Source organism: Drosophila simulans, chromosome 3L, assembly GCF_016746395.2.
Source record: "Drosophila simulans strain w501 chromosome 3L, Prin_Dsim_3.1, whole genome shotgun sequence".
Lineage (NCBI taxonomy): Eukaryota > Metazoa > Arthropoda > Insecta > Diptera > Drosophilidae > Drosophila > Drosophila simulans.
Genome location: NC_052522.2, coordinates 4,743,263 through 4,770,419, shown reverse-complemented (window position 1 = coordinate 4,770,419; position 27,157 = coordinate 4,743,263). Strand labels below are relative to the sequence as shown.

The following is a 27,157-nucleotide window of genomic DNA, read 5'->3' as shown; positions in this document are numbered from 1 at the left end:
TAATCATGTAAGTTATGGGTTCCGATTGGGAATCCCCATGGACTCCTTCGTGTGCGGTGTACCGCCATTTTGCCAAGAAATCCAATGTTTTGGTATGTTTAGAAGCGCAAGTCGTGGCAGCAACAAGCCGAATGGGCGTGCAAGTTGTCTGGCCGCCTGTCGCTCCACCTTTCCGACTGTCAGTCAGTTGGCCAGGTGGGTCGACAGTCGGCCTAGCCTGGCCTGGCTGGGCTGTTTTGGGCCTCGGTGAATTGGCCCAAAAGAGCTTTAAATAAACAAACTAATAACGCAAATCACGCGGGTGCGAGTGGGACGGCGAGCGAGCGGAATAGGGACAGCAACTGTCTTCCAAATGCACCGCATATAAGTGTTCTATGGCAACCGCGCCAGGCCAAAATCGAGAATGTATAACCCGAATAAACAAACTAATAAAATGGGCCCACATGCCCGAGCCAGCGAGTCCACGAATCCTGGCTCAGAGCTGCCACGGAGGCGACCAACAACACTCGAGGAGCACACAAATACCATACTTTTATCTATATATCTATATATCTATAACCTCTGTACCGCAGAAGACTGAATACACCAATCGACAAAAGAAATCACCAAAAATCAACGAGAACTGAAGGGAAAAGCAGCTCAAGTGGAGCAGTCGCTCCCAATTCCATTCGAGGCACTCCCACTGTATCTATTTGTGTGTCCCCAAAAAGAAGCAAACTAATCCATAATCCGTCGACCAGAGAGCTGAATGCAATTGCAAATTAGATAACCAGGACTGGGTATTCGTCATTTCTGGGATTTACATATAAAACTGGGTGAGCAAATTTCAATTACTGCAAGGCAGTTGTAATTAAATAGCCTTTTTTCGGTTTTAAATTCCCAAAATGGAACACAGCCCATTGGATTATACATATGAGGCTTGTTCTCTTGTAATTCTGTGAGGATGCAGACAATTTGGTATTTAATCATGAAATTCTTTTATGATTTTGAACGTTCAGCAAACATTAGTTGAACTTTAAATTCCAATTTTGTGGATGGTTTCATTTCACCTTTAAAGTAATGCAAATTGCAACGTTAAGTGAATCGAATGATTACTAGGATAAATACTTTTGTCTGTTTATATCTATTTTTATAGGGATTGCAGATTATGCAACGGAAATAGTGTAATCATCGCAAGGACCATCACAAATCCCCGTAACTATGTCCGGAGCTCTCCAGGAGTCGCTTGCCCGCATCGAACTATTATGAAACTCGAAGGTGGAAGGTGCCACACGCACGGCAACGGGCCAGGGGCAGGGCCAGGTGCCAGTCCAGGTGCAAGGCCAGGAGCCACCAAGGACGAAGCCAGCGACATCGGCGGCAACTCATGCCAGGCGCCGCCAGCTGATCTCCATGGCCAAATGCCGCGGTCGCTCCATACTCAACGATGAGACGCCCACGCCGGAGGCAGCCTGCCCTGCTCCCGCTCCTGCTCCTGCTGCGACTCCGGCTGCAGCGAATCCCTCGCCGCAGCCCCAACAACAACAACTGCAACAACAACAGAACTACTTACCTCAAACATCTTTGCTGAAAATCGAACCGTTCGTTCCTAGTTTTAATCAAAGACTACGCCGGCGTCCTATTGGTCGCTCCCATAGCACCTTAAGCCACAACGCCATCCCCAAGCGACCAGTGCCGCAGCAGCAGCAGCATATCCAACAGCCATCGGAACTCCAAGTTGGCCAGCAGCAACAATTGAAGCGAGGCTATGCCGCCGCAGCTCAAATCCGCCAGCAGCAGCAGCAACAGCAACGGAATCTACCACGTGGCGTTGGCATCCAGCGACAGCGTTCCAAGTCTACGTCCTCCTCGGCGGCCTCCAATAGTTGTCGTCCAGGCACAGCGGCTGTAACACCCAATACCCTGGTGGGCAGCACCGGCGGAACTCTGGTGAGTGGAGCCATCGTTACGCCGCAACCAAATGGCATCTGTCGGATCCAGAGATTGCCCAAGGAGCGCGAGGAACTGCCCGATCGAATTAACTATGACAAGAGAGGGCTCACTGCGATTCCCATCTTTGAGCAGGAGCCCAATCTTCGACTGCTGTCGCTGCAGCACAACCTGATCAACACTTTCCACATACCCAAGGAGCTGACACCGCCGCCTCCACCAGTGCCTCCTCCTGCTGTCGCCACGCCACGGGAGAGTAACAATAATAAGCTGGGTGGTTTGTATCCTGAAAATATAGAATTTTAAGAATAGTACATAGATCTCCAATTGATTTTCCTTCTTTTGCTCCTCTAGAATATAGCAACGGCAATGGAAACAAGGAAGGAGGACGATCTGGCCTGCGTGGTCATCATCCAGGCAGACTTACCCGTGCCATGACCAATGCAGGCGGCAATTCCCATCGCCTATCGCCCAAGTCCGGTGGTAGTCCGGGTTCAGGCAGTCCACTGACAACTCAGGCATTGGCCATCAACGGAGGAACAGCCGCAGGGCGCTCCAAGTTAGCCAAGCGAGGCTACAACTACGGACAGGCACAACTGACGCCTCCACCGGCGTTACGCATGCGCTACGGATTGGAGAAATCCAAGAGCTTTGTGAGCAGCAGCCTCCAGGCAATGAAGCATCAGCAACAGCTCATCCAACGAAGGGCAATGCTCAAGGCAACCAGAGCCGGAGGAGTGGGCGTGCCGGGTGGAGCCGGCAGTAATCTCCTCCAGAGTTGCGATGAGGGCAGTGCCCTGCACAATAGCAATCTCTCTCTGTGCGGGGGATGTGGTGAAGAGGAGGAGTCTCCCAGTGTGATGACCAGCATTTCTGCCTTGGAGCAGCTAAGCATCAAGAACAAGCAGTTGAGCTTAAGTGCCAGCTATGGGATCATCTTTCAGCAGCTGGTATTTCTGGATCTCTATGATAACCAGATAGAGAGAATAGCGAACCTGGATGGACTACCTTCGCTTTCGGTGCTACTGCTGGGCAAGAACAGGATTACGGACATTGGTGGTCTGTCCTCGTTAAAGGATACGCTAAGAGTGTTGGATTTACATGGTAATAAACTCACCAGTCTGGGCAGTCGCATCAACTGCCTGCAGCAACTGAAATCATTGAATCTGGCGGGAAATCAAATTCGTCAGATAAATCAGCAGGATTTTCTTGGTCTGCGCTGCCTTAGGGAGTTGAACCTCAAGCGGAACAAGCTCCGGCGGATCAATGGATTCCAGCACTTGGTGGCTCTGGAAAGGCTTTGGTTATGCCACAACGATTTACACAGAGTTGATGATATGGCCAGTATTGCAAGGGCCACCCGCCTCCTGGAAGTTACAATCGAGAACAATCCTGTCTCTCTCGCCGGCGATTGCGTATCCTTCTTGGTTTCGTACCTTCCACTGCTGCAAACCCTTAGTCAGATGCCCATCACGGAGCAGGTGCGTCGGGCGGCTCTTGCTTGGCGCCAGCACAAGGAACAGGCTCAAGCTGCTCCTGGAAGCTCCGAGGCTTACCACAACATCCGACGAGAAGAGGTTATATCCAATGCCAGGACCAACTGGGAACTTCTGCGTTCCCAACAGACAGTGGTGGGTCGTCCCAAGAGCCGCCTAACCAGCGAGCTGGCCAAGATCAATGAGTCCAACGAAGGTCCCGCAGGTGAGGAGGGGGAAACGGAATCCGAGGAGTCGCAGCAGCCCAAGGAACTGATGGATGAACTACAGGCACTGATTAAACTGCCGCCTATTGCTAAGGATCTAAGGAACCCACACGAAGAGGATGGCGTCTCCTCGGAGGCCTCTAGTCTAGGACCCAATGTTGACTCCTGCTCCAGTTGTTATAGCTCGGACAATGATGACGGAGGTGCTAAAAATAAACCAGAGACTCCGCAGATTGATGAAAACTCCAATAAAGTGGGCTTGCAGGAAAAGCCACTATCATCGCCAGTTCCAGTTGCAAGCCAATCTCCTGAAGTAGCTATAGTGACACCGCCAGCACCGGTGTCATCCTCACCTTCGCCGCCTGCACTGACCTTGACTCCACCAGCTGCCCCAGGCACTCCAGTGCCCGGCACCACGTCGCCTTCACCATCAACAACCATAATTGCCACCTTGCCTGTGCCCGCCACTGCGTCCTCCAATGCAAGTCGTCCGACCAGCAGCAAACAACGTTCCCGTCATGCGCCTATCACACAATTGGGTTTACAGATCAACCAGAGAGGAGGAGCAACTGCTTCCTCCAAGCGTTACATGGCTGGTAGTCTGGTGCGGGCGCAAACCGTGAGCAGCAGCACCAGTAACAGCAGCAGTTCCAATAGTGCGGGTCGAGGAAAGGCCACCAACAATGGATTAAACTTGGTGGCGACTCAAACGAAAGCGGCAACGAATAGTACTAACCAATCATCAGCAGGAGCGGCAGCTGGAACAGGAGGCTCCACAACAGCAGCAACACCTTCAGGAGCAGCTGCGACTCCAAACGCAGCCATTACAGTGTCCAAGCCCAGCGCCGCTGAACGGGAGAGAGAACAAGGTGGCGATTACCTGATTGAAATATGCGGAAGGTACCTCAACATCTACGGCCAGGGAGCCCTCCGTTTCATCGATAAGCAGTGGAATCCGGCCAAGGCCAATGACGTGCACACGCTGAACTTCAGTTACATTAACTTCAACAGCATCGTATGTGTTCTGGGCAGGATTAAGCTGCGATTCCCCCACGCCGAGCACTACGTTTTCCGGGAAACAAACATCTCCTGTTTGGGTCAACTTAATGGATTGGCGGAGCTCCAGGGACTTAGTAGCTTGATGATCGATGCCGAGGGCAATGGCATTACGCTGAAGGAATCCTGGCGAGCATACGCCATCTACAGGCTATCACACTGGGGACTGAAGCAGCTAAATGGACAGGAGGTGACCGAAGCGGAAGTGGAGGCTGCGAATGCCAAGTATGTTGGACTCTCTGACCTGGTGCTGTGGTCCATGCCCGAGGTGATGTTGCAGCCGCTTTTGGCGAGACTGCGTCTCGATGAAACCTGCACGGCCAGCAAACTGTCTCCTAAAGAGTGGCTCCTACGTCCGGACAACAAGTCCCTGCGACTCGTGGTGGGAAAAGAGGCACTCCAGTGGAAGAAGAACGCTGGTGGCGGAGCAGGAACTTCCACCTCAATGAACCTGAATCAAGCGACGGAAGCGGGAAGCACTGCCATGGCGCCCAGCGTCCGAGATCGAGGTCGTCAGCACTTTGCCCTTCTGCTGGAGAACACTTGCAACGCCGTGGAGAAGCTGCACAAGCTGGAAACTCTTTGGCCAAGTATGCTTCTTGATATCGTCCGGAATACGCTGCTGGATTACGCCCAGCTAGATGTCTACCTGCGGAATCTCATGTGCGAGCTGTTGAAGTGAGAGGCCGTTCCAACAAATGAAAAATTATGAAATTATTAGTCGATCTGGCTTTTAGATAGAGGCGCACAGGTAGAGCAACCATTATATTCCTATGATTCTAGGCATTTACCAATCCTGTAAAGCAGCTGCTTACAACTAGTCCAATTTTTATAAATATTTAACATTAAACATGATTAAAAAGTACCAATCTAGGATGGCGCCTTTCTGGCCAACACCGGAAATGCATTTGGGCGGGTTGAACCCACTCTCCTCCGTAATCCGTTCGGCTTAAGCACTATGATCAGTGTGGTCCAACTCGCAAGAATATCATAAAAAGTAGTAAGCAAACTTTTACTACCCACTTTCACGACTTTCCATCAGGGTTAAACCATATTCAAAATAAATCCTACGCCTGAGGCTGAGCCTCTGCATCATCGGTGGTCGCCGGCTTTTGCGTCTTCTTCGCCTTATCCACGTAGATATTCAGAATAGCCTCGATGCCCGGGTAAAGCACAAAATTGGTGGTGCGAATTTTCTTGTCGATTAGGTACGATGTCACCGATTCGGTGTTGAAGGCAATGTCAAGAGCATCGCTGTGCGTTACCTTATCCAGGTGCGTTCTCTGCACTTTGATTACACAGTTCTCAAATCCATTAACTTTAATGCTAAGATCCAGATTGTAGGCGGGATCGATGTCTGGCCAGCGCTGAGCCAGCACATCTTCGCTCCACTGTAACTCCTGACTGGCGGGATTCAGCCTGCCTGGTATCGCCACAAACTTTGACCACAGTTCGGAGGCAAAGTGCGGAGCCATTGGTGCGAGCATGATGATCTGGGCAGCTAGCGCACGTTCAAACTGCTTTCCATGTCGCAGGACATGCTTAGGTGTGCGCTAAAATATTTTTGCATAAGCTGAGATTAGAAAATTGACTCAGTTTTAAGCCTTACCCTGAGAGAATTCGTTAGCCCCTGCATTTTGGAAATTGCCACACTGAGTTGCTGTGCATGGCGGTAGTTAAAGGTGGCTCCTTTCACATAAAAGTTTCGTGCATCGAACAGCTTGGCATCCTCAGCGAGGAACTCTTCACTGGTGGGTACAACATCCGAGGCATTTTGATCTTCGCGAGCCTCTTGGAAGTCCTGCAGGGTCAGCCAAAGTCGCTTTTGCCAATTAAGGATGCCAGGAAAAGCTGTCGTATACACAATATATCAAATGGGAGCTATCATATTTTACTTAATACTCACTTGCACTGGACCAGTTTCGATGTGATGTAGGCGCCACATCGGCCAGTATGATCAGTCTTGTTGTGTCCGTTCCATACTCATTAAACATGTCGCTGGGCTCCACCCCGTTCAGCTTCGACTTAGACATCTTTTCCCAGGTCATGACCACGGGCTCTTTGGTTTCCTTTAGCACCGCCTGGTTCTTCTTGGCGTTCACAATCTCCACTTCTGATTCGGGCACATAACGTCCACTGCCCTTCACCCGGAAGGAGCGACCCATCACCATGCCCTGGACTAGCAGCCGGGAAAAGGGTTCGCTAGTGGGCGAAAGCCCGCAACTGTGCAGGAATTGGTTCATAAAGCGGGCGTAGTAAAGATGGAGCACGGCGTGTTCCTTGCCCCCTATGTACAGATCCACAGGCATAAACCTCTTGGTCAGCGCTGGATCGAAAATGCTTTCGGAATTTTGGGCGTCCAAGTACCGCAAATAGTACCAAGAGCTGTCCACAAATGTGTCCATTGTATCCGTCTCCCTTCGCGCATCCTTTTCACCGCATTTTGGGCAATCACAGAGAAACGCTTCCTTCGGGGAATCCTTCGGAGGCAAAGATACTGGCAGCTGCTCCTCCGGCACTGGCACTGCTCCGCACTTTTGACAGTGTACAATAGGAATGGGAGTGCCCCAATAGCGCTGTCGTGATATCAACCAATCCTTTAGCTTTGAGGATACACGATAACCGCCAACATTAAGGCGCGTGGCTGCCTGGAGCACCTCTTTCCTTAACATTTCCCAGTTGGCTGGACTTAGGGTTTCCTCATCCGTGCCATTTGAAGTAAAGGCAAGTCCATATGAATCCCACAAATCCTTGTCCTCGCTGCGGAAGCTGGGCGCTGCCAGGTAAACATCGCTCTTTGGTGGGAATGTCACTTCGTCGCTGAAGACCACAGGCATTGTGGTGCCCGCAAAGGGGTTCTCCGCGCTTAGGCTGTCCGCACTCTTCAGCTTTGACAAGTGATGATTGCTGCGGAGCACGAGAAAGGCATGGGGATCTTTTAAGTGCTCCGGATGGGTAGTCCACACTCTTAAAAATCCGGAAGCGGAGGTGAGCAGGTTGAAAGCGTATCCATCGCACTCTCCAATCCAGTGTCGCTGCAGGTTAATAATATCCCTCCAGTCGCGAAGCGTGGGATCCTCCAAACCGTCGAGCAATTGTTTCGCATACGCACTCGTTCGGATAAACCACTGCCTCAAAAGCTTTTTTTCCACCTTGGCGCCCGACCGCCAGGAACAGCCATTGGCGTCCACCTGCTCATCTGCGAGCACGGTCTTGTCTACGGGATCCCAGTTAACAAGAGCCTCATTCTGGTAGGCCAATCCATGGCGATGGAGCATTAGAAACAAATGCTGCGTCCACTTGTAGTACTTTGGACTGCAGGTGGACAGTTCATGGTTCCAGTCAAAGGAGCAACCCAGTCGCTTGAGTTGTTCCTTCATCTGGGCAATGTTCTGCTCCGTCCAGGACGCGGGCTCCACCCCACGCTGATTGGCGGCGTTCTCGGCGGGCAGCCCAAAGGAATCCCAGCCCATTGGCTGAAAGACATTCTTGCCGCACATTCGCTGGAAACGAGCCACCGAATCGGCTATGGTATAGACGCGCACATGGCCCATGTGAAGATTGCCGGAGGGATACGGAAACATCGAGAGCACATAATACTTATCCTTCGAGTCCTTGGGATTGAACTGCCCTCCACTGAGCTGCTCCCGCCAATGAGCCTCAATCCGGTGCTTGACATCACTGTTTAGCTCTGGGTTCTGGAATTTAACAAAGGTCTTATTGGGTTTCTCCGAAATATTATCCACCCACCTCATTCCCCGTGCAGCTTTGGGTTAGAAGGCGCCGCCAGCTATTCCAGTAGACAGCTCCCCAAGGTCGCGTTCTTCTCAGTGCTTGCATTATACCGGTTTAATTGATTAAATTGCACATTTCACAATTATTGAATAACAAGATCGCAAGAACCCACTGCACTCTACAATCGAACAGCTGTATCTCTGCATCGAGCTGCCACATCGCTCACTTGGATGGTATTTGCTCTGAGAAATTTTGGCGGGAAGCATTCCTGACTGTCTGGTAACATTTCGCCCAGTGCTGTATTCTGATATCTGCCGCAACTACGGTAGCACTGGCTTTTTTGCTATCGATTTTCATCTTAGTGGCAAGGCCGTTTACATTTCGCGAAAAAAAACTCACGTAATTTTTCACAGGGCGAGGCATTGTGAAAAATCATATTGTACACACTTTGAGGAGTATTTAATACCGAAAACCTTTGTGGGACATGGGCGACTCCTTGGAGAACCCCGATACATCGGTGGATCCAATCGTGAACCTGTCCATTGCGAATTACGATGCATTTGCCAACTATCTTCGGAAGGCGGTGACCATTTTGCTGCCTGAGGAAGATGTGGTTCCTGCATCGTTGAACAATGCTCTGGACGATCCCGTCAACCAGGACACCATCCGGAAGTTCCTCTCGGATCCCCAGGTGCAGGCGCTCTATGTCCAACGCAATTGCATTAAAGGTAAAATAAGAATTCCTGCCCCGTTGGCGAATCTAGTGTGAAAAAAATGGTACCTGCACAAAATGGCGTCTTTTTGGCGAAGATAAGAAAGTGGGCAAGAGTTTAATTCAATCTTTTTGTTATTAGTTATTATTAGTTAAAAATATTACTTCCATATGGTTACAGTGAGTTATTTGTGGGTTTGCTAGCTGAATACACAACCAGTTTTCTAAAAATCAATTTGGCAGATGTTGTTTGAATTCCAATAAGAAAATTTGTTTTGATTTGGAAGTCGAAGCTGAAATACCCTACCATATCACCAGCAAGTTGTGGTTGAAAAATGTATAGGCATCACAAAATCATACTGTTCTCAAAATTTCAATTCAACTACAAAATCAGGATTTTTATTGCATTCATGGTGCATTCACAATTAATAGTAAAATCAGAAGGCTAGCAAGAATTCATGTTAGGGAATACCAAAAGAAAACAAAGAGGTTGTAGAACAGCTTTACCAACTGCAGTGTAAAATCAGTATACTGCATTAAAGGGTATAAGAACGGGTTTCAGTGCATGACGTCAGCACATACCATGATGGTATGATTCACTTCGATAACTATTAGGCGATAGTCGCGGCAGACCGATAAGTGCTAACAGCTGTTTTGCCGCTTGCCGGCTTTGTTTGTTTACAAGCAATTCGCCGGGAAACAGCTGTTACCTGCCAAGCAACCAGTTTGTTTACGGAAACGACCTTGGAGGCTGCGCACACCTTCCGCCGCTTCAATGGCTTTGGGAGCGACATTGACATTGGCCGAAGGCAATGCCATCGGCACATTGACATTGGCAACGGGGCCAACTGCGCGGGAGCAATGACATCGCCAAGGTCCAGCCTTGAGCGCACGAATTTCGAAGGTTTTTCCTTGGACGCTGAATTTCCGGAGGTCGACACCTTGATAATGAAATCATGCCAATGCCGTGCCATTGAGTCCAATGCCAGGTGGGCAGTAGAATGCCAATGAATGTGGGTGAGGGGTAAATGTGGAGCCAGAAATGGTAAACTTAATTTGATTAGAGGCGGGAATAAGTTGTCCTTTGAAAGTTCAATAATGGAAAAAAAAGGCAACGGATTTAGCCCCAAACTATTAAAAAATTGTTGAATACAATTGTAGGTGGGCTTCAGAGTCCGCGTGCATCCCATAATGAAATTCGATTGTTAACCAACTTTTTCATTTTTAGAGGACGATTCTGAGCAGCCGGCGGAGGGCGAGGAGGAGAAGGAGCAGGTGACCTACCAAATCAGCAACGATGTTCACTTCACCAACAGTCGGATGGCATCTTTGGCCTGCATCAAGCGCGGCCTGGTCGTGGAGGCGGACAAGTCGATCCATTCGCAGTTGCGGCTGATCAATTTCTCGGACGGATCTCCCTACGAGACGCTGCACGCTTTCATCAGCAAGTCCCTGGCGCCCTACTTCAAGTCGTACGTCAAGGAGTCGGGTCGTGCTGATCGCGATGGCGACAAGATGGCCCCCTCCGTGGAGAAGAAGCTGGCCGAGCTGGAGATGGGACTGCTGCATCTGCAGCAAAACATCGACATACCGGAGATCACGCTGACGGCTCACCAGACCGTCAACAATGTGATCCGGAAGTGCGCGGAGGAGAACCGCAAGGCCAAGGTGGCCGACTTTGGCGACAAGGTGGAGGATTCTTCTTTCCTGAATCTGCTGCAGAACGGTGTTAACCGCTGGATCGCTGAGATCAAGAAGGTGACCAAGCTGAACCGCGATCCGGGTTCGGGAACTGCACTGCAGGTGAGAAAAAAATAAGCTATTGACATACAAGAAGAAATATCCAACATTAAAATATTTTTTCAGGAAATTTCCTTCTGGCTCAATCTGGAGCGGGCCTTGTATCGCATTCAGGAAAAGCGCGAGTCGCCAGAGGTGGCTTTAACTCTGGATATTTTGAAGCATGGAAAACGTTTCCATGCCACCGTGTCTTTTGATACAGATACCGGCTTAAAACAGGCTCTAGCAACAGTAGCCGACTACAATCCTCTGATGAAGGATTTCCCTATTAATGACTTACTTTCCGCTACCGAGCTGGAGAAGATCCGACCTGCTGTGCAGCAGATCTTCGCTCATCTACGCAAGGTGCGCAACACCAAGTACCCAATCCAGCGGTGCCTCAAGCTTATCGAGGCCATATCGCGGGATCTGTCGCAGCAACTGCTTAAGGTGCTGGGCACCCGGCGCCTAATGCACATTCCTTTTGATGAATTCGAGCGCGTCATGAACCAGTGCTTCGAGATTTTCAGCTGCTGGGATGATGAGTACGACAAGCTGCAAGGATTGCTCCGTGACATTGTGAAGAAGAAGCGTGACGAGCATCTTAAAATGGTGTGGCGTGTTTCTCCGGCTCATAAGAAGCTGCAAACTCGCATGGAGCACATGCGCAAGTTCCGACGCCAGCACGAACAACTGCGCACCGTCATCCTGCGTGTGCTGCGGCCCACCAAGCCGGCTGTTGGCGATGACGGCAACGCCGTAGAAACCAAACAGCCCTACAGCCTTGACGCTGCCGATGCTAACGCTATCGAGGAGGTCAACCTAGCCTACGAGAACGTCAAGGAGGTGGACTGTCTAGATATCACCAAGGAGGGATCCGAGGCTTGGGAGGCCGCCGTCAAGCGCTACGAGGAAAAGATTGGTAATTTTCGGAATTTATAGTGGGCTTATTATTTTTATACTAATGAAACCATTATACCTACAGATCGCGTGGAGACCCGCATCACTGCTCATCTACGTGACCAGCTGGGAACAGCCAAGAACGCCAACGAGATGTTCCGCATTTTCTCGCGCTTCAATGCGCTCTTCGTGCGTCCGCACATTCGTGGCGCTATCCGGGAGTACCAGACGCAGCTGATTCAGCGCGTCAAGGATGACATCGAGGCCTTGCATGAGAAGTTCAAGGTGCAGTATCCACAGAGCAAGAGCTGCCGTTTGTCTTCGGTGCGAGATCTGCCGCCGGTGGCTGGCTCCATCATTTGGGCCCGTCAGATCGACAACCAGCTGACGATGTACTTGAAGCGCGTCGAGGATGTGTTGGGCAAGGGCTGGGAGACCCATATCGAGGGCCAGAAGCTAAAGGCAGACGGTGATAGCTTCAGGGCCAAGCTTTCCATTTCGGATGTGTTCCATGAGTGGGCCCGCAAGGTGCAGGAGCGCAACTTTGGCAGCACTGGCCGTATCTTTACCATCGAGTCAACGCGTTCTCGCATTGGACGTGGCAATGTTCTGCGTTTGCGTGTCAACTTTTTACCGGAGATCATCACCTTGGCCAAGGAAGTGCGCAACATCAAGAATCTGGGCTTCAGGTATGAGTTATGTTGTTTTGTATTAAATTTGTTTTAAACTAAATCTTTTATAGAGTTCCGCTGACCATTGTGAACAAGGCACATCAGGCCAACCAGATTTATCCTTATGCTATATCATTGATTGAGAGTGTCCGCACCTATGAGCGTACATTGGAAAAGGTAAGATTCGGTTATTAAAGGCTGTAAGGAGACGAGTTATAAGGGATTACTTGGGTAGCCTTTTTAAACAGCTAGATTGTAATCCCTGATAATTTATCCAATAGCAGCCTTACATTTCTTGGTACACCTTTGTCCAGCTCTTACACTTTACAAAATCACACTTGTCACTTCACACCTCAAAAGATGTTACCATGCTGGAGCACTTGCTCTGTCCATTTGCATTGCTTTGTTCCTGGCGTGCAGCTTGAATTTTGCTATCTACCACACTTTAAACACTTTACACGCCCATAAGTGATCACCTTAGTCTTAGACACAAGATCCGCTCTTGAACTAAACCAACCGAACAACCAACAACCTTTCTTTCATGCAGCTTAATAATAGGAGTCTAGCACAAAATTCTGTATTCAAGGTAGTGTCGTTTGTCCCCTCAAAGTTTATCTATTCTGTAATCCGTATCTGCAACCACTATTTAAGTTTTTAGTTTAGTTTGTTCAACTCCCGCATGCAAAAAAAGTATCTGGCTTTTGTAGTTTTGTAAACATAAACTAATTCATGGTTGCATTTAATATAGATCGAAGATCGTGCTAGCATTGTTCCACTTGTGGCTGGGCTGCGCAAAGATGTACTCAACCTGGTCTCCGAGGGCATCGGCCTCATCTGGGAGTCATACAAGCTCGATCCGTACGTCATCCGCCTGTCGGAGTGTGTGACCCAGTTCCAGGAGAAGGTGAGCCTATATAAACTTACGGGAAACATGTACAGATTACTGATAGATTACCTATGTAATTGTAACAGGTCGACGATTTGCTGGTTGTTGAAGAGCAACTTGATGTGGATGTGCGCTCGCTGGAGACCTGTCCCTACAGTGCCGCCACCTTCGTTGAGATCCTCTCGAAGATTCAGCATGCCGTTGACGATCTCTCGCTGCGTCAGTACTCCAACTTGAATGTCTGGGTTACTCGACTCGATGAAGAGGTGGAGAAGAAGCTGGCCCACCGTCTGCAGGCGGGTATTCAGGCCTGGACGGAGGCTCTGACTGGCAATAAGAAGGAGGTTGACACCTCTATGGATACTGATGCGCCGGCCCAGCCCACTCACAAGCTGGGAGGAGACCCGCAGATTCAGAATGCTGTGCATGAGATTCGTATCACCAACCAGCAGATGTATCTATATCCATCCATTGAGGAAGCCCGTTTCCAAATCATGCAGCAATTCTTTGCCTGGCAGGCGATCGTCACCTCCCAAGTGCGTCTGCAAAGCACCCGCTACCAGGTGGGATTGGAAAAGCATGTTTCTCAGACATACCGCAACCTGTTGACCAAGCTGCCCGAGGGAAAGATTTTGGAGAATGCCTATGGAGCTATCGAGCAAAAGGTGAGCGAGGTGCGCAACTACGTGGATGAGTGGCTGCGCTATCAGAGCTTGTGGGATCTCCAGGCTGATATGTTGTATGGACGCTTGGGTGAGGATGTGAACTTGTGGATCAAGTGCTTGAATGACATCAAGCAATCGCGCACCACCTTTGATACCTCTGATACTCGCAGAGCCTATGGTCCCATTATCATTGATTACGCCAAGGTGCAGGCTAAGGTCACTTTGAAATACGATTCCTGGCATAAGGAGGCACTGGGCAAGTTTGGAACGCTGCTGGGAACCGAGATGACAAGCTTCCACAGCAAGGTGTCCAAGTCGCGTACCGATCTGGAGATGCAGAGCATAGAGGCCGCCAGTACATCGGATGCCGTGAGCTTCATCACCTACGTCCAATCGCTAAAGAAGGACATGATTGCTTGGGACAAGCAGGTGGAGGTGTTCAGGGAGGCTCAGCGCATTCTAGAGCGCCAGCGTTTCCAGTTCCCCAACACTTGGCTGCATGTGGACAACATTGAAGGCGAGTGGTCTGCCTTTAACGAGATTATCAAGCGCAAGGACACGGCCATCCAGACACAGGTTGCCAGCTTGCAGGCCAAGATTGTGGCCGAGGATAAGGCTGTGGAGACACGCACGGTCGACTTCCTTAACGATTGGGAGAAGACCAAGCCAACAGGCGGCAAGATCCGACCAGACGATGCCCTGCAACAGCTGCAGATCTTTGAGAGCAAATACTCGCGTTTGAAGGAGGAGCGGGACAACGTGGTCAAGGCCAAGGAGGCACTGGAGCTGCAAGAATCAGCCGTTCCGAACAACAGTGCTGAGCGTATGAACGTGGCTCTCGAGGAGCTACAAGATCTGCGCGGCGTCTGGAGCGAGTTGTCCAAGGTATGGACACAGATTGACGAGACACGCGAGAAGCCCTGGCTTTCAGTGCAGCCGCGTAAGTTGCGTCAGCAACTGGAGGCCATGATGGCTCAACTCAAGGAGCTGCCAGCTCGTCTTCGTATGTATGAATCGTATGAGTACGTGAAGAAGTTGATCCAGAGCTACATCAAGGTGAACATGCTGATTGTGGAGCTGAAGTCGGATGCTCTAAAGGAGCGCCATTGGAAGCAGTTGACCAAGCAGCTGCGCGTTAATTGGGTATTATCCGATTTGTCCCTCGGCCAGGTGTGGGATGTGAATCTACAGAAAAACGAGGGTATCGTCAAGGATATTATCCTAGTGGCCCAGGGCGAGATGGCCTTGGAGGAGTTCCTGAAGCAAGTGCGTGAGTCCTGGCAGAACTACGAGCTGGACTTGATCAACTACCAAAACAAGTGCCGCATCATCCGCGGTTGGGACGATCTGTTCAACAAGGTGAAGGAGCACATTAACTCTGTGGCCGCCATGAAGCTGTCTCCCTATTACAAGGTCTTTGAGGAAGAGGCTTTGACCTGGGAGGAGAAACTCAACAGAATTAACGCCCTGTTTGATGTATGGATTGATGTGCAAAGACGTTGGGTCTACTTGGAGGGAATCTTCTCTGGCAGCGCTGATATTAAGACGCTGCTTCCGGTGGAGACTTCGCGTTTCCAGAGCATCAGCTCCGAATTTCTTGGGTTGATGAAGAAGGTGACCAAATCGCCCAAGGTTATGGATGTGCTGAACATCCCTGCAGTGCAGCGATCTTTGGAGCGCCTGGCCGATTTGCTTGGAAAGATCCAGAAGGCTCTGGGCGAGTATCTGGAGCGCGAGCGAACCTCATTCCCTCGCTTCTACTTCGTGGGAGATGAAGATCTTTTGGAGATAATTGGCAACAGCAAGAACATTGCACGTCTGCAGAAGCATTTCAAGAAAATGTTTGCTGGTGTAGCTGCCATTCTGTTGAACGAGGAAAACAACGTTATTCTGGGTATTTCATCGCGCGAAGGAGAGGAGGTGCACTTCATTAACCCAGTATCCACCGTGGAGCATCCCAAGATCAACGAGTGGCTGTCGCTGGTGGAGAAGCAAATGCGATTTACTCTGGCTTCGCTTTTGGCACAGGCTGTACAGGATATCAAGCAGTTCCGCGATGGAAAGATCGACCCACAGGCCTACATGGAGTGGTGTGACAAGTACCAGGCCCAGATTGTAGTGCTGGCTGCACAAATCCTCTGGTCCGAGGATGTGGAGTCCGCCCTCCAGCAGGCTTCTGAGAACAACCAATCTAAGCCGATGCAACGCGTTTTGGGTAACGTAGAGAGCACTCTCAACGTCTTGGCTGATTCGGTCTTGCAGGAGCAGCCGCCTCTCCGTCGCCGTAAGCTCGAGCACCTTATTAACGAGTTTGTGCACAAGCGAACGGTCACTCGACGACTCCTTAACAACGGAGTTACCTCGCCCAAGTCCTTCCAATGGCTGTGCGAGATGCGATTCTACTTTGATCCGCGCCAAACGGAGGTGCTGAAGCAACTGACCATTCACATGGCTAACGCAAGATTCTTCTATGGCTTTGAGTATCTGGGTGTTCAAGATCGACTGGTGCAGACTCCTCTGACGGACCGCTGCTATTTGACCATGACACAGGCTCTGGAATCACGCCTTGGAGGCTCACCGTTTGGACCTGCCGGTACTGGAAAAACAGAATCCGTCAAGGCATTGGGTAACCAACTGGGACGCTTCGTTCTCGTATTCAATTGCGATGAGACCTTCGATTTCCAGGCAATGGGCCGAATCTTTGTCGGTCTGTGCCAGGTGGGCGCATGGGGCTGCTTTGACGAGTTCAATCGACTGGAGGAGCGTATGCTTTCCGCTTGTTCACAGCAAATCCAAACCATTCAGGAGGCGCTGAAGTACGAGATGGACAGCAACAAGGAAAGCATCACTGTGGAGTTGGTGGGCAAGCAAGTACGCGTCTCACCAGACATGGCTATCTTTATAACCATGAATCCTGGCTATGCCGGCCGTTCCAATTTGCCAGATAACTTGAAGAAACTCTTCAGGTCACTGGCCATGACCACTCCAGATCGCCAGCTTATTGCTGAGGTGATGTTGTTCTCGCAAGGATTCCGCTCCGCCGAGAAACTGGCCTGCAAAATCGTGCCCTTCTTCAAGCTATGTGACGAGCAACTGTCCAACCAGAGCCACTACGACTTTGGTCTGCGTGCTTTGAAATCCGTGTTGATCTCCGCTGGAAACGTAAAGCGAGATCGCATCATGAAGATCAAGGAACAGATGAAACAACGCGGCGACGAAAACATCGACGAGGCTTCAGTAGCGGAGAACCTGCCAGAGCAGGAGATCTTAATCCAGTCGGTGTGCGAAACCATGGTGCCCAAGCTGGTAGCCGAGGACATCCCACTGCTCTTCTCGCTTCTGAGCGATGTTTTCCCCAATGTGGGATACACTCGGGCAGAGATGAAGGGTCTGAAGGAAGAGATCCGGAAGGTGTGCCAGGAGGACTACCTGGTCTGCGGAGAGGGTGACGAGCAGGGTGCTGCCTGGATGGAGAAGGTAAGAGCGGTTCGCGATTTATGATTGGATCGATTTATATGATATGGAACCCAAGGGGTTGAAAGTAATCATTAACTTGCTTAGCAAACATCACTTTCACAGTTAAAATCTAGTCAACTAACTTAAATTCAGTATTCACTAAATTGATTACTTTTTACCTTTATGGTTTCCTTTCATCCGTAATCGATGCACCCAATTGGGTAAGGATTTTATTATAATCCACTTCATAACCATTCGCTTTAAACATGCTTACTAACCGTCAGGGACTCGGCTCCACATGGGTGGACAAAGTAACTAATTCGAAGGGAGTGTTCCATATTCGTGCTGACAATCCCGTTCCTTTCCCAGGTGCTGCAACTGTACCAGATCTCCAACCTAAACCATGGTCTTATGATGGTCGGTCCATCCGGATCCGGCAAGTCCACCGCTTGGAAGACTCTTCTGAAGGCTTTGGAACGCTTCGAAGGCGTTGAGGGCGTGGCTCATGTAATCGATCCCAAGGCCATTTCTAAGGAAGCCCTTTATGGTGTCCTGGACCCGAATACCCGCGAATGGACCGATGGTTTGTTCACCCACATTCTGCGCAAGATAATCGACAATGTGCGCGGTGAGATCAACAAGCGGCAATGGATCATCTTCGACGGTGATGTGGATCCCGAGTGGGTAGAGAACTTGAACTCTGTGCTGGATGATAACAAACTCTTGACTCTGCCTAATGGAGAGCGTCTTTCTCTGCCTCCTAACGTGCGGGTGATGTTCGAGGTGCAGGACTTGAAGTTCGCCACTTTGGCTACAGTTTCCCGTTGCGGCATGGTCTGGTTCTCAGAGGATGTGCTCTCGACAGAGATGATATTTGAGAACTATCTGTCCCGTTTGCGTAGCATTCCTTTGGAGGATGGAGACGAAGACTTCGTGGGCGTCATTAAGCCGGCAAAGGACAAGGAGGAGGAGGTGTCACCATCCCTCCAGGTGCAGCGGGATATTGCTTTGCTTCTGCTACCATTCTTCTCAGCTGATGGAATTGTGGTCCGCACATTGGAGTACGCTATGGACCAGGAGCACATCATGGACTTCACTCGTTTGCGGGCCCTAAGCTCCCTCTTCTCCATGCTCAACCAGGCTGCTCGAAATGTTCTTACATTCAATGCTCAGCATCCAGATTTCCCCTGTTCCGCTGATCAGTTGGAGCACTACATTCCCAAGGCGTTGGTATACTCTGTTCTTTGGTCATTTGCCGGAGATGCAAAGTTGAAGGTGCGCATTGATTTGGGAGACTTCGTGCGCAGTGTGACTACCGTTCCACTGCCGGGAGCAGCCGGTGCTCCAATTATCGACTACGAGGTCAACATGAGTGGTGACTGGGTTCCGTGGAGCAACAAGGTACCAGTCATCGAGGTGGAAACGCACAAGGTGGCGTCTCCGGACATTGTTGTGCCCACATTGGACACCGTTCGTCACGAGTCGCTGCTGTATACTTGGTTGGCTGAGCATAAACCATTGGGTAAGTTAAATGTAGACAATAGTGGTGCCAGTACTTATGAATAATTTCCTTTTCTTCAGTGCTCTGCGGCCCACCTGGCTCTGGTAAGACTATGACCCTGTTCTCGGCCCTCCGTGCTCTCCCCGATATGGAAGTGGTAGGCCTGAATTTCTCATCGGCTACCACGCCGGAGCTGCTGCTTAAGACGTTTGATCACTACTGCGAGTACCGCAAGACACCAAACGGAGTCGTGCTTTCCCCAGTGCAGATTGGAAAGTGGCTGGTGCTGTTCTGTGATGAAATCAATTTGCCAGACATGGACAGCTATGGCACGCAGCGCGTAATCTCGTTCTTGCGTCAACTGGTGGAGCACAAGGGCTTCTATAGGGCCAGCGATCAGGCTTGGGTTTCTCTGGAACGCATTCAGTTTGTGGGTGCTTGTAATCCACCCACTGATCCAGGCCGTAAGCCGCTCTCGCATCGGTTCTTGAGACATGTGCCCATCATCTACGTGGATTATCCTGGAGAGACATCTCTGAAGCAGATCTACGGCACATTCTCGCGTGCCATGCTAAGATTGATGCCCGCTCTTCGTGGTTATGCAGAGCCTTTGACCAACGCCATGGTGGAGTTCTATCTGGCATCACAGGATCGCTTTACGCAGGACATGCAGCCGCATTATGTCTATTCGCCACGTGAGATGACCCGTTGGGTGCGTGGTATCTGCGAGGCTATCCGCCCATTGGATTCCCTTCCTGTTGAAGGTTTGGTGCGTCTCTGGGCCCATGAAGCTCTGCGCCTGTTCCAGGATCGACTGGTGGACGATTCGGAGCGCCGATGGACAAATGAGAATATCGATTTGGTGGGCCAGAAGCACTTCCCTGGAATCAACCAAGAAGAGGCATTGCAGCGTCCTATCCTTTACAGCAACTGGCTAAGCAAGGATTACATGCCGGTGAACCGCGAGGAGCTGCGTGAATATGTTCATGCCCGACTTAAGGTGTTCTACGAGGAAGAGCTCGATGTGCCACTCGTACTGTTCGACGAAGTTCTCGACCACGTGCTGCGTATTGATCGTATCTTCCGCCAGCCACAAGGTCACTTGCTGCTGATTGGAGTTTCGGGAGCCGGAAAGACTACGCTTTCGCGCTTTGTAGCCTGGATGAATGGCTTGTCCATATTCCAGATCAAGGTGCACAACAAGTACACCAGCGAGGACTTTGATGAGGATTTGCGTTGCGTGCTGCGCCGCTCTGGCTGCAAAGATGAAAAGATTGCTTTCATTTTGGATGAGTCGAACGTTTTGGACTCTGGTTTCCTGGAGCGTATGAACACACTGTTGGCCAACGGAGAGGTGCCTGGATTGTTCGAGGGTGACGAGTACACCACTCTGATGACTCAGTGCAAGGAGGGTGCCCAGCGCGAGGGTCTTATGTTGGACTCCAGTGACGAACTGTACAAGTGGTTCACCCAGCAGGTGATGCGCAATCTGCACGTGGTCTTCACCATGAATCCTTCCACCGATGGACTCAAGGATCGTGCTGCCACTTCGCCAGCTCTGTTCAATCGTTGTGTGTTAAATTGGTTTGGCGACTGGTCGGACTCGGCTCTGTTCCAGGTGGGCAAGGAGTTCACCACTCGTGTGGACTTGGAGAAACCCAACTGGCATGCGCCGGACTTCTTCCCGTCCGTTTGTCCACTGGTGCCAGCCAATCCCACTCATCGCGATGCGGTCATCAACTCGTGCGTGTATGTTCACCAGACACTCCACCAGGCCAACGCTCGTCTGGCCAAGCGCGGTGGGCGCACCATGGCGGTGACTCCACGTCACTATCTGGACTTTATTCACCACTTTGTCAAGCTGTACAATGAGAAGCGCAGCGATCTTGAAGAACAGCAGCTACATCTGAATGTGGGTCTCAACAAGATCGCCGAAACTGTGGAGCAGGTCGAGGAGATGCAAAAGTCGCTGGCTGTGAAGAAGCAAGAGTTGCAGGCCAAGAACGAGGCTGCCAACGCCAAGCTGAAGCAGATGTTCCAGGATCAGCAGGAGGCCGAGAAGAAGAAGATTCAGTCGCAGGAAATTCAGATACGCTTGGCTGACCAAACCGTCAAGATCGAAGAGAAACGCAAATACGTAATGGCCGATTTGGCCCAGGTGGAACCGGCTGTCATTGATGCGCAAGCAGGTAAGTCCATCGGGCGAAAATCGCTTGCGGGGTGGGCACCTAAGTTAGTTTATTTAAGAATAAGTTATATCTCTTTTTACCTAACTATGAAAATAGTTCCAAAAGCGAAGAAAATTAGTGGGGGGGTCTGGGCTATCAAAACTTTTATATCAATGTAATCTATTTTGATTTCTTTGTGTTTAATTTTGAACCCCACCGAACAATCCTCTCTCTACTCACGATCGCAATATACACATTCCACCTCCGACAGCCGTTAGCTCGATTAAAAAGAAACACCTGGCCGAGGTGCGGTCGATGGCCAATCCACCGGCCGTGGTCAAGCTGGCCCTGGAGTCGGTCTGCGAGCTGCTCAACGAGAGTGCCACCGACTGGAAGGCCATTAGGGGCATCCTCGTTAAAGACAGCTTCATCTCCTCGATCGTTAACTTGGAGACTGACAAGATCACGTACGCAACTCTTTTTCTCTGTCATCACGATATCATACAGCACTTCACCCATCGAATCCTAACCAGCAAACGCGCAATGCGTTGTCTAGTGTCTAAAACGCAGTCGATGGGTCTGTCGATCCTTATCATTTGAATATAATCTCCATTCGAACCACCCATAACTACAATATACTCTCTATACATATACAAGCATACAAGCAAACACCAAAGCATACGCAGTGCACTGGCCAACTTACCATAACCCCTAACTACCTTATGATATCCTATATACTTGGATAAACTACGATATAATATGATGTGTGTTGTACTAAAGTGGACTTTAGCTTAGGATTAGTTACATTCGGTTCGCCGAATGCTTTGTATTCTTACAGAGATAAATGTACCCAATTAGCATGATGCTGTACTAGGAATCTTATTGAATTATTACATTAAATCTCTTTGATGAGTCGCAACCCTGTTCTAAATCCAGGTGTAAGGGATGATGATGTCGGTCTTTAGTCATTAACTTTAGATGGTAATCTAGCCTAATCTTATAACAATAGATAAGTGCAAACCGTTGTGCTTAAACCGTATATTAATTCTGATCTCTCATGTTAACCCAACAACCGATCAATCAATCAACTAATCGACGATGTGCAGCGGTCAAGTCGATCCGCAAGCAACAGCTCGTTGAGGTGCGAACCATGGCTAATCCGCCATCGGTGGTCAAATTGGCTCTTGAATCGATCTGTCTGCTGCTGGGCGAAAATGCGACCGATTGGAAATCGATCCGCGCCGTGATCATGCGCGAAAATTTCATAAATTCAATTGTATCTAACTTCGGTACAGAGAACATAACGTAAGCATGATTCAAATTATTACCAACACCCATTTGTTCTCGACTTTAATTCCTGTTTTTGTTAATGTTTTTGATGTTATGCTATAGTTTCGAGTGTAGAATTGGTTTTTATTTGAGTTGATTTCGTTACTCCTTTTCGTAGTTCTAGTTTGAATTGTTCAAGCGAGCTGCCTTATGGTTTGTAAATATATAAACTTTCTAATAACATACCTGAACTTAACTCTAACTTTGGTAATTGGCTCTAACTTATGTTGAATTCAATGGTTTTGGTCAAATTTATCGCTGTTTCATAGTAATCCGACTGCTTTGCTTGCTTAATTCATTCAAATAATATACTAAACTACAGGTTTTATTGATTACTAATATAATGATTGTATTAAAACAGCGATGATGTTCGCGAGAAGATGAAGTCCAAGTATCTGAGCAATCCGGACTATAACTTCGAGAAGGTTAATCGCGCCAGTATGGCTTGTGGTCCTATGGTCAAATGGGCCATTGCTCAGGTAAGATTTATTTCATAATGATCCTGAATAGTTTCTAAACTGCTACGTTGCCCAAATCCAGATCGAGTACGCTGATATGTTGAAGCGTGTGGAGCCTCTTCGCGAAGAGCTGCGTTCCCTGGAGGAGCAGGCCGATGTGAATCTGGCCAGTGCCAAGGAAACCAAGGACCTGGTTGAGCAACTGGAGCGCAGTATTGCTGCCTACAAGGAGGAGTATGCCCAGCTTATTTCCCAGGCTCAGGCCATCAAAACGGATCTGGAGAATGTCCAAGCCAAGGTGGATCGCTCCATTGCACTGCTGAAGAGTTTGAACATCGAACGCGAGCGCTGGGAGTCCACTAGCGAGACTTTCAAGTCGCAAATGTCCACCATTATTGGCGATGTGTTGCTCTCCGCTGCCTTTATCGCCTATGGTGGTTACTTCGATCAGCATTACCGGTTGAACTTATTCACCACCTGGTCACAGCATCTGCAGGCTGCCAGCATTCAGTACCGCGCGGATATCGCCCGCACTGAATATCTTTCCAATCCCGATGAGCGACTCCGCTGGCAAGCAAATGCGCTGCCCACGGATGACCTGTGCACGGAGAATGCTATTATGTTGAAGCGCTTCAACCGCTATCCTTTGATCATTGATCCTTCGGGTCAGGCTACCACTTTCCTGCTCAATGAATATGCAGGTAAGAAGATCACAAAAACCTCGTTCTTGGATGATTCGTTCCGCAAGAATTTGGAGTCCGCACTGCGTTTCGGTAATCCATTGCTGGTCCAGGATGTGGAGAACTATGATCCTATTCTTAACCCGGTCTTGAACCGTGAGCTGCGTCGTACTGGTGGTCGTGTGTTGATTACCCTCGGTGACCAGGACATCGATTTGTCGCCGTCCTTCGTCATCTTCCTGTCCACTCGCGATCCCACTGTCGAATTCCCGCCCGATATTTGCTCTAGGGTAACATTCGTCAACTTTACGGTCACTCGTAGCTCTCTGCAGTCGCAGTGCCTCAACCAGGTGCTGAAGGCTGAACGTCCGGATATTGACGAGAAGCGCTCAGATTTGTTGAAGCTACAGGGTGAATTCCGTCTGCGCTTGCGCCAGTTGGAAAAGAGTCTGTTGCAGGCGCTCAACGACGCAAAGGGCAAGATCCTTGACGATGATTCGGTTATTACAACACTGGAGACGCTTAAGAAGGAGGCCTACGACATTAATCAGAAGGTGGACGAGACAGACAAGGTTATAGCCGAAATCGAGACTGTGTCCCAGCAGTATCTTCCACTTTCTGTGGCGTGCAGCAACATCTACTTCACCATGGACAGTCTGAACCAGGTGCACTTCCTCTACCAGTACTCGCTGAAGATGTTCCTCGATATCTTCTCCACGGTGCTGTATAATAACCCCAAGCTGGAAGGAAGAACCGATCACTCGGAGCGTCTGGGCATAGTCACCAGGGACCTCTTCCAGGTGTGCTATGAGCGAGTAGCTCGAGGAATGATCCACAACGATCGCTTGACCTTTGCCCTGCTCATGTGCAAGATACACCTTAAGGGCACCTCGGAGTCTAATTTGGATGCCGAGTTCAACTTCTTCCTGCGAAGCCGCGAGGGTCTGCTAGCAAATCCCACGCCCGTAGAAGGACTTTCTGCCGAGCAAATTGAGAGTGTCAACCGGCTGGCCCTTCGTCTTCCCATCTTCCGAAAGCTTCTCGAGAAGGTACGATCCATTCCCGAACTTGGTGCCTGGTTGCAGCAGAGCTCGCCTGAACAGGTTGTACCCCAGCTGTGGGACGAATCCAAGGCTCTCAGTCCCATTGCCAGCTCCGTCCACCAGCTGCTGCTTATTCAGGCTTTCCGACCGGATCGCGTCATCGCCGCCGCTCACAATGTGGTCAACACTGTGCTCGGAGAAGACTTTATGCCCAACGCCGAGCAGGAACTGGACTTCACCTCTGTGGTGGACAAGCAGTTGAACTGCAACACTCCAGCGCTGCTTTGCTCGGTGCCCGGTTTCGATGCCTCCGGGCGAGTGGATGACCTGGCAGCGGAGCAAAATAAGCAAATTTCCAGCATTGCTATCGGTTCAGCCGAAGGATTCAACCAAGCTGAGCGGGCTATTAACATGGCCTGCAAGACTGGTCGCTGGGTGCTCTTGAAGAACGTCCACTTAGCTCCCCAATGGCTTGTGCAGCTGGAGAAGAAGATGCACTCCCTGCAGCCTCATTCCGGCTTCCGGCTGTTCCTCACGATGGAGATTAATCCAAAGGTGCCGGTTAACCTACTGCGTGCTGGCCGCATCTTCGTGTTCGAGCCACCACCAGGCATCAGAGCTAATCTGCTGCGCACCTTCTCTACGGTGCCAGCGGCACGCATGATGAAGACTCCAAGTGAGCGAGCTCGGCTTTACTTCCTGCTGGCCTGGTTCCACGCCATCGTCCAGGAGCGACTCCGGTATGTGCCTCTTGGCTGGGCCAAGAAGTACGAGTTCAACGAATCGGATCTGCGCGTGGCTTGCGACACGTTGGACACCTGGATCGACACCACGGCCATGGGCCGCACCAATCTGCCACCAGAGAAGGTTCCATGGGACGCCCTGGTCACTCTGCTCTCGCAGTCCATTTACGGAGGAAAGATCGATAACGATTTCGATCAGCGCCTCTTGACTTCCTTCTTGAAGAAGCTCTTTACCGCACGCAGCTTCGAGGCGGACTTTGCCCTGGTTGCTAACGTTGATGGCGCCTCCGGAGGACTCCGTCACATCACCATGCCTGATGGCACCCGTCGCGATCATTTCTTGAAGTGGATTGAAAACTTGACTGACCGCCAGACTCCTTCGTGGCTTGGATTGCCCAACAATGCGGAGAAGGTGTTGCTTACCACCCGTGGTACTGATTTGGTCAGTAAGCTGCTCAAAATGCAGCAGCTGGAGGACGACGATGAGTTGGCTTACAGCGTGGAGGATCAGTCGGAGCAATCTGCAGTGGGTCGCGGCGAGGATGGACGTCCATCGTGGATGAAGACACTTCACAACTCAGCAACTGCCTGGTTGGAACTGCTCCCGAAGAATCTGCAAGTGCTCAAGCGTACTGTGGAGAACATCAAGGATCCGTTGTACCGATACTTCGAGCGCGAGGTGACGAGTGGTTCCCGTCTGTTGCAAACCGTGATCCTGGACCTGCAGGATGTGGTTCTAATTTGTCAGGGCGAGAAGAAACAAACCAACCACCATCGTTCCATGTTGTCGGAGCTGGTGCGCGGTATAATTCCGAAGGGTTGGAAGCGGTATACTGTTCCTGCAGGATGCACTGTGATCCAATGGATCACGGACTTCAGCAACCGTGTCCAGCAGCTGCAGAAGGTGTCGCAACTTGTTTCGCAGGCTGGCGCCAAGGAGCTGCAGGGCTTCCCCGTCTGGCTCGGTGGTTTGCTCAATCCGGAGGCCTACATCACGGCCACCAGGCAGTGTGTGGCCCAGGCGAACAGTTGGTCGCTAGAGGAGCTCGCCCTGGATGTGACAATTACGGATGCTGGGCTAAAGAACGATCAAAAGGATTGTTGCTTCGGGGTCACTGGACTCAAATTACAGGGCGCCCAGTGCAAGAACAATGAACTGCTGCTTGCTTCCACTATCATGATGGATCTACCTGTCACCATTCTCAAGTGGATAAAGTAAGTCCACTTTTACGGTTAACTGTATCATTCATAACTAATGCTTCACTTTTCAATAGGATTTCCTCGGAGCCACGCATCAGCAAGTTGACATTGCCGGTTTACTTGAACTCCACCCGTACGGAGCTACTCTTCACTGTTGACTTGGCCGTTGCAGCTGGGCAGGATTCGCATAGCTTCTACGAAAGAGGCGTGGCAGTTTTGACCTCTACTGCTTTGAACTAAGTGCTAAGCACAAGATATCCATTATATCCCACATTTTATTCTAAATGATTACTTCAAAGCCTTTACCTTAAGTATCTAAAAGTTCTATCTAAAGTGAAATTCGTACTCTTTTCATTAAAAAAAAACATTATAATTTTACAAAATGTAATTTCAAGATTTAAACTGAAATACTTTAAACTTCTAGTTTATTTTAAAAAAATATTTTTATTTCTGTGGATAGCATGATTTTGTGAAAGTAATTTTTAAATCTGTTCCCCATTTCCGCTAAAGCTTCCTAAATATATATACTCATAGCAACCCCAGC

General features: G+C 49.9%; 3 protein-coding genes across 11 annotated transcripts; 2 read left to right on the top strand and 1 right to left on the bottom strand.

The window, feature by feature from the left end:
* Positions 1 to 293: 293 nt before the first annotated feature.
* Positions 294 to 5,552, top strand: LOC6736826. Its single transcript, XM_016170176.3, has 3 exons — positions 294 to 815; positions 1,136 to 2,206; positions 2,284 to 5,552. The coding sequence occupies exons 2-3, from the start codon at positions 1,393 to 1,395 to the stop codon at positions 5,367 to 5,369; spliced, it is 3,900 nt and encodes a 1,299-aa protein (XP_016030484.1). The 5' UTR covers positions 294 to 815; positions 1,136 to 1,392; the 3' UTR covers positions 5,370 to 5,552.
* On the bottom strand, positions 5,419 to 8,650 carry LOC6736825 (probable leucine--tRNA ligase, mitochondrial). The gene is made up of 4 exons (XM_002083645.3): positions 8,438 to 8,650; positions 6,594 to 8,385; positions 6,297 to 6,538; positions 5,419 to 6,240 (listed from the first exon to the last, which is right to left on the bottom strand). Exons 1-4 carry the CDS (start codon positions 8,525 to 8,527, stop codon positions 5,755 to 5,757), a joined length of 2,610 nt encoding a protein of 869 aa, XP_002083681.1. The 5' UTR covers positions 8,528 to 8,650; the 3' UTR covers positions 5,419 to 5,754.
* Positions 8,651 to 8,768: 118 nt separating this feature from the next.
* Positions 8,769 to 27,155, top strand: LOC6736823 (dynein heavy chain, cytoplasmic). 9 transcript variants are annotated; one of them, XM_016170183.3, is made up of 15 exons: positions 8,769 to 9,150; positions 10,363 to 10,937; positions 11,001 to 11,835; positions 11,899 to 12,502; positions 12,556 to 12,661; positions 13,032 to 13,070; positions 13,233 to 13,388; positions 13,457 to 17,512; positions 17,776 to 17,802; positions 17,861 to 19,013; positions 19,073 to 21,181; positions 22,267 to 22,465; positions 22,851 to 22,968; positions 23,030 to 26,628; positions 26,688 to 27,155. In XM_016170183.3, exons 1-15 carry the CDS (start codon positions 8,907 to 8,909, stop codon positions 26,851 to 26,853), a joined length of 13,986 nt encoding a protein of 4,661 aa, XP_016030482.1. In that variant the 5' UTR covers positions 8,769 to 8,906; the 3' UTR covers positions 26,854 to 27,155. The 9 variants fall into 9 exon arrangements, with proteins under 9 accessions (XP_016030482.1, XP_016030480.1, XP_016030476.1 ...); XM_016170181.3 differs by lacking the exon at positions 22,267 to 22,465 and adding an exon at positions 21,432 to 21,627; XM_016170177.3 differs by lacking the exon at positions 13,032 to 13,070.
* The last annotated feature ends 2 nt before the right edge of the window (positions 27,156 to 27,157 follow it).